The 10,162-nt window shown below is 36.5% G+C and overlaps 2 protein-coding genes, 1 long non-coding RNA gene and 1 pseudogene across 3 annotated transcripts; all 4 read right to left on the bottom strand.

Moving 5' to 3' along the window:
• Positions 1–455: 455 nt before the first annotated feature.
• On the bottom strand, positions 456–1,515 carry LOC113339921. Its single transcript, XR_003355185.1, has 4 exons — positions 1,397–1,515; positions 1,148–1,274; positions 707–829; positions 456–583 (listed from the first exon to the last, which is right to left on the bottom strand). It is a non-coding gene; the product is annotated as an uncharacterized LOC113339921 (long non-coding RNA).
• Positions 1,516–3,280: 1,765 nt separating this feature from the next.
• Positions 3,281–4,693, bottom strand: LOC113340210 (protein VAC14 homolog). Its single transcript, XM_026585416.1, has 5 exons — positions 4,389–4,693; positions 4,205–4,270; positions 3,981–4,070; positions 3,660–3,779; positions 3,281–3,579 (listed from the first exon to the last, which is right to left on the bottom strand). Exons 1-5 carry the CDS (start codon positions 4,587–4,589, stop codon positions 3,553–3,555), a joined length of 504 nt encoding a protein of 167 aa, XP_026441201.1. The 5' UTR covers positions 4,590–4,693; the 3' UTR covers positions 3,281–3,552.
• Positions 4,694–5,120: 427 nt separating this feature from the next.
• LOC113339916 lies at positions 5,121–7,334 on the bottom strand (annotated as a pseudogene).
• Positions 7,335–7,427: 93 nt separating this feature from the next.
• On the bottom strand, positions 7,428–9,788 carry LOC113339915 (protein trichome birefringence-like 25). Its single transcript, XM_026585139.1, has 3 exons — positions 9,309–9,788; positions 8,648–8,925; positions 7,428–8,536 (listed from the first exon to the last, which is right to left on the bottom strand). The coding sequence occupies exons 1-3, from the start codon at positions 9,592–9,594 to the stop codon at positions 7,760–7,762; spliced, it is 1,341 nt and encodes a 446-aa protein (XP_026440924.1). The 5' UTR covers positions 9,595–9,788; the 3' UTR covers positions 7,428–7,759.
• Between the last annotated feature and the right edge of the window lie 374 nt (positions 9,789–10,162).

Here is a 10,162-nt window from a genome sequence, read left to right as displayed (position 1 = left end):
CAATAAGAAATCAGTATTTATACGATTAAAATGAACAGTACATACAACAATGTATATTTCAGTTTCACAAGCATCTGACTAGTGTAGCTAGCAGTTATACATGTATCTGAATGCATATAACATGTGTAACTTTCAGTTACACATGCATATGACTAGTGTAACTAGGAGTTACACCTGCATATGGAATATGCCATTTATGATGAACTTGCAAGCCTAAGTTACCTAAAGCAAAGTATGTGTAAGTAAAGGTTAAACATCTAATTAGCATGTGTACCTAGAAGTTACACATCTAATTAGCATGTGTAAATAAAAATTACACATTCATACCAAAACACATCTATTCCATTACCACTGTCTTAACTGCAGCTGCACCAGTACTTGTAATGTTAACTCCTAACATACATCTATCTGAGAATCATTAACTCAAACCATTCTGATTCTTCAACCAGTGCATACCTGAGCTATATCACAACAATAACAATACCAGTTCATTCCAAACCAACGCCAAATCTGCATCTGTACCACTTCACACTCCTACATCTCTCTGTGAACTTTCATACTCTGAGATCAACACCTCCATAACCTGTAATTAGCAACAACATCTTGTTCATAACCATTCTTATCTCCTTTGCGATACAAATCCTCATATTCAACCAAAAAACTGAAAATTTTTTTCACAAACAAACAGTTTTTGAGTAGCACAAACCTCATCTGAATGTTGTTTCCCAGCAACTGAAAATTATTATACGAGTACTATCCTGAATCTTCAAATTCGGATTCTCCGTGAGAGTGAAAGACTCCAAAAATCTTCAATCCCGATCAAGTTTACCTTCAAATACATCCAAAATAAAACCAAATGCATTAATACAGTGAAGAAATAGATTCAAAAAAGCATGTGTAAGTAAAGGTTACACATATAATTAGCATGTGTAACTAGAAGTTATACATCTAATTAGCATGTGTAACTAGAAATTACACATCTATTTAGCTTGTGTAACTAAAAATTACACATCCATACCAAAACACATCTATTCCATTACCACTGTCTTAACTGCAGCTGCACCAGTACCTGTAATGTTAACTCCTAACATACATCTATCTGAGCATCATTAACTCAAACCATTCTGATTCTTCAACCAGTGCATACCTGAGCTATATCACAGCAATAACAACACCAGTTCATTCCAAACCAACGCCAAATCTGCATCTGTACCACTTCACACTCCTACAGCTCTCTGTGAACTTTCATACTCTGAAATCAACACCTCCATAACCTGTAATTAGCAACAACATCTTGTTCATAACCATTCTTATCTCCTATGCGATACAAATCCTCATATTCAACCAAAAAACTGAAAAACTTTGCACAAACAAACAGTTTTTGAGCAGCACAAACCTCATCTGAATATTGTTTCCCAGCAACTGAAAATTATTATACTAGTACTATCCCGAATCTTCAAATTCATATTCTCCGTGAGAGTGAAAAACTCCAAAAATCTTCAATCCCGATCAAGTTTACCTTCAAATACATCCAAAATAAAACCAAACGCATTAATACAGTGAAGAAATAGATTCAAAGAAGTATGTGTAAGTAAAGGTTACACATCTAATTAGCATGTGTAAATAAAAATTACACATTCATACCAAAACATATCTATTCCATTACCACTGTCTTAACTGCAGCTGCACCAGTACTTGTAATGTTAACTCCTAACATACATCTATCTGAGCATCATTAACTCAAACCATTCTGATTCTTCAACCAGTGCATACCTGAGCTATATCACAGCAATAACAACACCAGTTCATTCCAAACCAACACCAAATCTGCATCTGTACCACTTCACACTCCTACAGCTCTCTGTGAACTTTCATACTCTGAAATCAACACCTCCATAACCTGTATTTAGCAACAACATCTTGTTCATAACCATTCTTATCTCCTATGCGATACAAAACCTCATATTCAACCAAAAAACTGAAAAAATTTGCACAAACAAACAGTTTTTGAGCAGCACAAACCTCATCTGAATGTTGTTTCCCAACAACTGAAAATTATTATACTAGTACTATCCTGAATCTTCAAATTCGTATTCTCCGTGAGAGTGAAAAACTCCAAAAATCTTCAATTACCTTCAAATACATCCAAAATAAAACCAAATGCATTAATACAGTGAAGAAAATAGATTCGAAGAAGAAAATATGAGAAAAGAACCTAGATATTTTTCAGAACTTGCTCATACCAAAACTTCAGAAGAATTATTATCATATGCTTCTTCCTCATTAGTTGTTGTCAAAGCTGAAATGAATGAAGACGATTTCATTTCTTCTGCGGTTGAATATCTTCTTAATTTCATTGTTGAACCTGCACAACAATACACATTAAAAGTTAAATCGACTTTCAATTCGAAACCCTATAAAATTTGTAGACAATTTTTTTTTTTGAAAATTTCAATCTCAAAAGAGAGATCAAGATGAAATAACTATAGATCTATGTTCTGATCATGTGTTGAATAAAGATTTCTAGATGAAATCAGATCGATTAGGTTTTCAACAGTAAAAAAAAATAAAAAATCTTCTGATTTCGATTTGAAATCAACAAATTAGAAGTTTAAATCGAATGAAAAGATGAAGATATATCGAACTTATCTTTGTCATCATGATTTGATGATTAAATCTTCATTTCTAGTTTTTTTTGACGATTTTCATTCACTTTTCTTCACCGATATGCACTGAAAACCAAAGAACAAGAGTGGTTGACGATATTGTTATGTGTTAGAACTTGATTTGGGAGAGAAATCTTGTTTCAGATCTGGAAATGAAGAATTTGACGAGAAACCAGAAGAAAAATTCGTCTGGAGAAGAGAGAGAGAGACAAAATCTGAAAATGAAAGTGTCTTCTGATATTCCTCTTGTATAAATACTAAAGGGCAGTCTTGGTATTATTAGAATTCGTAATAATTAATTATGGGCCAGATCTGAAGAAAATTTGATTTTTTGGACCTAGTAGTAGCATCTTCTTAAAGTATGGAGTTGACAATGAATGATCCATTTTGTTGGGTTTCTATATGTTGAACCCATATAATATAGTAGGGGGTTGTAGTATTTTTCACAACATGATGGGAGCAAAATGGGCAAATCCATAAGTTTATTGGTTGGCCCATCAGATTTCATGTTTGCCCATTCCATGATGGGAGCCAAATCCGCAAATCTTAAACTTGCCCATCCCATAGGAATTGCTCTTAGGGTCACAAAGGGAAAGAGGCAAACTTTGAGCAAAAAATAAAAAATTGAGCGCAATAAGAAATTTAGTCACAAGGAAAATTTTGAATCTACTAGCTATACCACTTCATTTTTCCCCCCAACACAATGCAATGTGGAATTTACTGGAAGCAACATTAGCCAAGTGAATACAATTTTCTGGAAACAGAGACGGTAAGAACAACAAATATACTGATTGACTTCAACAAATAGTCTTTGATGTTCATTCATCTTCATCTTCTTCTCCTCCTTATTTGTTTACAGCAAAGGAGGGATTTCAAACATTTACATTCACTTCTCAGATTCTGCTATTATATCCTGTGCAGCAATAGACATTGTTAGACTTGGAAAAAGAAAATAAGCACTATTAACATATACCGAGGCTGGTTGCATTCTACCTTAACAAGTTGATTCAAGAGACGTGCAGTACTCTGCACATTAGGATCTGAGTCCATTGCCAGTCTATCGAGCTCTTCATAGATTTGAGGAGCGAATACAAATAAATCCCCTCTCACAACCTTCATTACTTCTTCGTCAGTGCAAGTAAAGCAAGAAGCAAATGCAAATGCAGGTATGTCATACTAAACTTTTCGGGTGCGTACAGGTGTCGAGCCTGATGGGCATCCCACACTGTATAACCAAGATTCTTTACCCGACAGTCTCAACAATTGGTCAATAAAGATGTGATAATATGAAGAAAAAGATCAACAGTTGGTTACCTTTGCAATGTTGTAAAGTGCTTCACATGCGTAAAAGCGAACTCTGCTGTCTTGGTCAGTGATGCAACTTAACACAGGTGGTACAATTTTCTGCAAGGTTCATATGTGAATGAATAGACAGCAAAAAGTTGGATGTGCAAATCTCCTTAAGCAAAATAAGTATGCAATTTTCTTCGATGGATGAGTAGAATTCGAGTCTGCAAGAGACCAAAAAAATGGCATACCTCAAGATATGGAGTAGCCTGTGTACTCAAACCAACTGTTGCAGCAGCAAGGCCTATTAATCCTCCCTAAATTATAAAACCAAAGATCTTTTGCATAAGTTCCAAGTCTTTTTGATCGGTAAGAATTTCGATCTGAGGCTGATATCTACTATTAGTGAGTTATACGTAAAGAGTAAAAACTAACCTTTCTGTGATTGGGTTCAGGGTAATTGGTAAAATCAGAAATCAAAACATTGATCAAACCCCCAATTTTCTCATGTTCTCCTGCAACGGCGTATTGCTTGACCGTGTTTTCCACCTCGATCGAAGCACTCTTGCGCTTCTCGTAAAGCTGTTCAGCAAGATTTTCAAGAACTGCTGCAGGAATTAATGGAGTTTCTGGCATACCTTGTGGTTATTCCAATCCTTTGCTTTTCCCAAACAATGAGAGCTGTATTTTTGTTTGACAACTTGACATATTATGCTGGACTATAAACATGTGAACCCAGTCAAGTGGAACAGATAAAGCATATAAAAAGATAAAGTACATTGAAAGAAAGCTAGACAACTTGAGGAGAAATTAGGCCTACCAACCATCCAACACTGCATAGCACTAGCTGTACGACCGTGACTCACGGCCACGTATATAAACGCCTTGTAAAAATACCAGAATTTAGGCCCGATCTGGTTGTAAAGTATGATAAATTCTGCAGAATCTTTTAGGATTTGTTGTGTTGTTTTCTGCATGACGACAAAATCGGCATACGTGGCTTCCGGGTGTAAAGAATATAGCAACGGGAACAACAGACACCGCCACTTGTGCTAGTTATGAGTAAATTTCCCTGTTACGAAGTGGGCGCGTAACTTGGTACCAGAAGCGAAGCCGATTTCAGAAATCTACCACAACCAGAACCACACAGTTTGACAACCCTGCTGATAAGTATAATGCTAAATGGTATAATTGGCAGAGAAAACTTGAACATTTAACTGTCATTTACAAAAATGAAAAAAATAAATAAAAAATTATTCGTTTAACACCATCTCCATGACCAAATCATTCCAATTATCGATAGGTCCTGGTAAACACCAGTGCAGACAGTCATTCGGCTCTGTGGAATTTTTATCCTTTGCTAATGGATGGAAACTCCGGGATGTCCGTCAGGCCTAAGTAACGAAAGTTCAGTGACGTTGAAAAGTTTCAGATTTTTTCTTTTCCCGGGGTATCCAGTGGTTTCCAATTCCTTGAATACTTCCAACTCAACATTATTGAAAATAACTTCCAAATCGTTCAAACTAGTCTCGCCTTCTTTATACGGCGCAGTTCTATCACATGTTCCTCCTGTGTTCCAAAACCCATTCTCAAAATGATCTGGTGTTGTGGTTCTGTACAAAACTACGCCGCTGTGATTAGAATTCAGTACAAAGTCTGTTACTAGTTTGAGAGCTTTACGGTAACCATTGTCCAACCCGTATTCTGTCAAGTTTTTTCCTGGACAGTAATGACAACCTACAATTGTGTTGTTTTCGTAGTAAGTTGCAGCTCTCAGAAACCATTTTCCTCCGGACATTACCATGTAGTCGAAACTTGTATATTGATCAGCCCATTTCTTATCTAGTTTATCGAGGTCTAACCGAATATCATTCAAATCTGTAGAGTTGGCCTTAACTAAAAATGGAGACCAGATCACCGTGAGGGAGAAGTTATACGAGGAAAAGTGCCAACGTCTATTTTTGAACCCCTCTTCATGGAAGACTTCATTCGCTGCTTCCACCTGATTAGATGCATCACAAAATCATTTTTATTGCAACTTTTATCTAAGACTGAAAATGTAAGTAAACTTCAATACAAAGCCAGTGAATTCCTAAATCTAAAAACAAACCTGCCCAGACAATGCAGATGAACAAAGTTACTAGTCACTTTAGAAAACCAATTCATTTCGAGAGAAGATGTCTAGACGGGTGGAAAATGGTCATATTCTTATAGACAGACAAAGGCTTAACTGGATTCATGGGCGAAACGAACACTAAAAATTTGAACACTAACACCGAACATACCTTGGACAGAATGCAGAGCAATGACTGAACATGGTTTCGAGAAATAGAATCACCAACAAATGCCCAGTGTTTGTTTCTCATTGAATCAAGAAATTTCAGTGCATTAAACCTTGGCAATTCACAATCTCGTGGTTTCCACCTCCAGTATAGGAATCCTAAATCAGGTCGCCCATTCTTAATACAATTCTGGTCTTCAGTAATGAAACTACAACTTTCATTATTGTACATAGGTCCTGATGGATCCGGAATCCATTCCCCAATTGAAAGATCACATGTTTCTGCATTATAAAACACAACTTCTTACACAAACCATGAATACAATTACTACCAAAAAGTAAAATGAAGCAGAATTTTGTTGCTCAGCGCTAATAATTCAACAAGTACTAGCAGTCCGTAGAAAAGAGGTTTCAGTTTTTAACAAAAAGCAGGAACTTAAAATTAAAATCAAAAACACAAACCATTTCGAGGAATCTGATTCTGGAGTCTTGTTTTGCTGCAACTTCGTGGGATCCTCTGAAGGAGCAGGTGGTGGTGATACGGCATCCTCTACTGTTTTCTCTACAGAAGGAGCAGGTGGCGGTGACACCGCAACATCTTCTACTATTTTCTCTACGGAAGGATTTTTGGTGATCACAGTAGACAGATACCCAATTGAATAAATATTATCATCAGTATTACTAGAGTAGATGATGTGAAAAACGAGACATATTACAAGAACCGAAACAGAAAATCTCACTAGAAAATGGGATTGTTTGAAAACAGACCATGGTTTCCAATCCAACCCTGTATCCTTCACCATTTTCCTCCGTCACCAAAGAAGAAAATGAACCTTACAACAAAATTGCACTTTCCTATACTAGATTACCATAAAGAAAAGCAATAAAACCCGAACTTCAAAAAAATTGTTGCCCAATCACCAACCAAGTTCTTGTTTCTCCTAATGAAAAAATAATTTTAGTTGTTCAAAAATTAAGGAAAGAATCAATAAAGATTCCTATAGCTAACTGAAACGGTAAGCTAATAATTTACCTTTTGCGGCACAAATGGCGTCTCACATCTCCTTCGGACACATCAGCAGAGACAAAATCTGCAGAAGTCAATGAGGAATAAAAGAGCCATAACTACAGATATATTACAACATTAATGAGAAGATCTCTTTCTTTTTTAGGTGTAAAATGAAGCCATTAGATTGAGAACAGTAATGTCTTGAATCGTATAATGAAATCAAATATTAAAACACAAAATCTTTCCAAGGAACTTTAATTCGAAGTTGCCAAGTTTTCATCCCTGAATTGGAATACCGAAAGTAAAATACATGGAGAACTATAACCCACACAAAAAATGGAAGTATTTACAGCGGGTAGCTGGCGACTCGCCTTCACCACCAACCCATACAACTCTGCCAGTTCGTCGACACTGTGAAGTATGACCAATAGAATATCTCCACAACCGAAAAAAAATTAATGTTTCATAAAAAATCATATTGCAAATCTTCTGACACTTGTATCTGAAAATGCTGCCTCAGCCATTCCTCACCATCTCCATGATCAAATCATTCCAAGAGTCAATAGGCCCGGGTAAACACCAATGCAGACAGTCATACTGCACAGTAGCATTTTTATCCTTTGCAAATGGCTGGAAGTATCGGTATGGACCAGGATGTCCATCAGGCCGAAGTAACGAAAGTATAGTAACATCTAAAAGTTTCAGAAATTTCCCTTTCCCGGTAGATCCAATGTTTTCCAAATTCTTGAATGCTTCCAGCTCTATATCACGAAACGCAACATCGAGATAGTTTAGACTAATCTCGCCTTCTTTAAATGGTTTAGTTCTATCACAAGTACCTCCGGTGTCCCAGGAACCATTTTCGAAGTGCTCTGACGTTGTGGCTCTGTAGAAAACTGAGGCGTTGTGATCAGAATTGAGAATGAAGTCGAGTACCAGCTTCATGGCTTTGCGGTAAGCATTTTCTAATCCATACTCTGTCACGTTTTTTTTCCCTGGACAGTAATGACAACCAACAATTGTATTGTTTTCCTGGTAAACTGCAGATCTCAGAAACCATTTTCCACCCGACATTACAATATAATCGAAACTCGTATACTGATCTGTCCATGCGTTATCAAGCTCATCAAGATGTATGCGAGGATCAGCTTCGACACCATTCACATATTCGTAATTGTACGCCTTAACTAAGAACGGAGACCAGATTATTGTAAGGGTGAAGTTATACGTGGGGAAGTGCCATCGTCTATTTCTGAAATCCTTGTCATGGTAAACTTCATTTGCTGCTTCTACCTGGATTAGATGCATGATAAAATTGAGAAATTTTATATGGCAATCTCTGAGTTAGGCTTAACTTGGTTCATGTTCAATATGATTCATCTTACACTACAATTCAAGTATTACCTTAGAGAGAATGCAAAGGACTGACTGCACATGGTTCCGAGAAATCGAATCGCCAATAAATGCCCAATGTTTATTCCGCATCGAATCGAGAAACCTCGTTGCATCAAACCTCGGCAACTCACAATCTCTCGGTTTCCACCTCCAATAAAGAAACCCCGTATCGGGTCTCCCGTTCATCATACAATTCTGGTTATCAGTGATGACATTACAGCTCTCATTAGTGTACATAGGTCCCAATGGATCTGGTATCCATTCCCCAATTGCAAGATCACATTTTTCTGCAAATAACAAAGTACATATCCACATCAATACATGATTAAGAATACAGAATATCAAAATAAAACTAAATATGAAATTTAAGACAAATTACAACAAACCCATAGTTTCTTTTGAATTGAGAAACTGAACATCCATCACCACCCACCACCACCCATCACTACCCACCACCACCTAATACCACACATCACTACCCATAGCTATGACTTGATTCCCTTTTTGAGTATTCAATTGATAAAATTCAAAAAGCCCAAACCAGAAATCAAAAACCCTCCATCACCACCACCACCCACCACTACCAAAAGCTATGATTTGCTTCTACTTTCTACTATTTATCAATAAAACAACAAACCCAGACCCAAAAAAGAAGAGTAAAATCAAATACCTTTAGGGATCTCCACAGATTCATCATTAGAAGTAGTAGAAGTTGGTAAGTCATCACTACCACCAGCATCCCCATCCACTGGTTTATCTACAAAAGGACTTGAAACAGAAACACCACCTCCAATTGAATTCCCATCAGAATTGGTACTTGCAGAATAAAGAAGACAAAACCCAAAACCTATTAGCAGTATTGAAACAGTAACTTTCACTAATGAATTGTTGTACTGTTTGAAATTGAATATAAACCAGGAGGAGGGTTTCTCATCTAATCTGCTGTACTTCACCATTTTCTGACTCTTTCCCTAAACCAAGCCCAAAAATCTAGGCTTTAAGAAACTAATGGAATAAAAGAAAAATCTAGTCTTTAAAGGACCAAAATTGAAGAACTAATGAAACCCCACAATTATTCCTGCTTTGATGGCTTTGATGATGACACCCAATCCAAAATTCTATAATTAAAAAAATTAAAGAAAAAAACAACCAACATTCTTGTTTTTTATATTGGATTACTGTGCACTTTGTAGTTTGTACTGTAGCACACAATAATCTCCATTTGTTTATTTGCAAATCTGGTGGTCCAAAATGTAACATGTTATTACTAATAATATGTCACTGGTGGCTGCATTCCAATCCCCACCACCACCACCAGGCTGCTTGATGGGGGTTTTCTTGAATGACTGCTAATCTGCTGCATTTGATCTTAATTTGACTAGTACTGTACTGGTGAAATGTGACATTATTGAAGTTGCCATGTTATTGATAGACAGGACCATACTCCTTCCATGCTACTACTACTTAAGCTTTTCTTGAATGACAGCTACCTCAATATGAACAACTAGAATTGCTTAAACAATA

This window comes from Papaver somniferum, unplaced genomic scaffold, assembly GCF_003573695.1.
Source record: "Papaver somniferum cultivar HN1 unplaced genomic scaffold, ASM357369v1 unplaced-scaffold_21, whole genome shotgun sequence".
NCBI classification, from domain to species: domain Eukaryota; kingdom Viridiplantae; phylum Streptophyta; class Magnoliopsida; order Ranunculales; family Papaveraceae; genus Papaver; species Papaver somniferum.
This window is presented reverse-complemented; position numbering and strand designations above follow the sequence as displayed.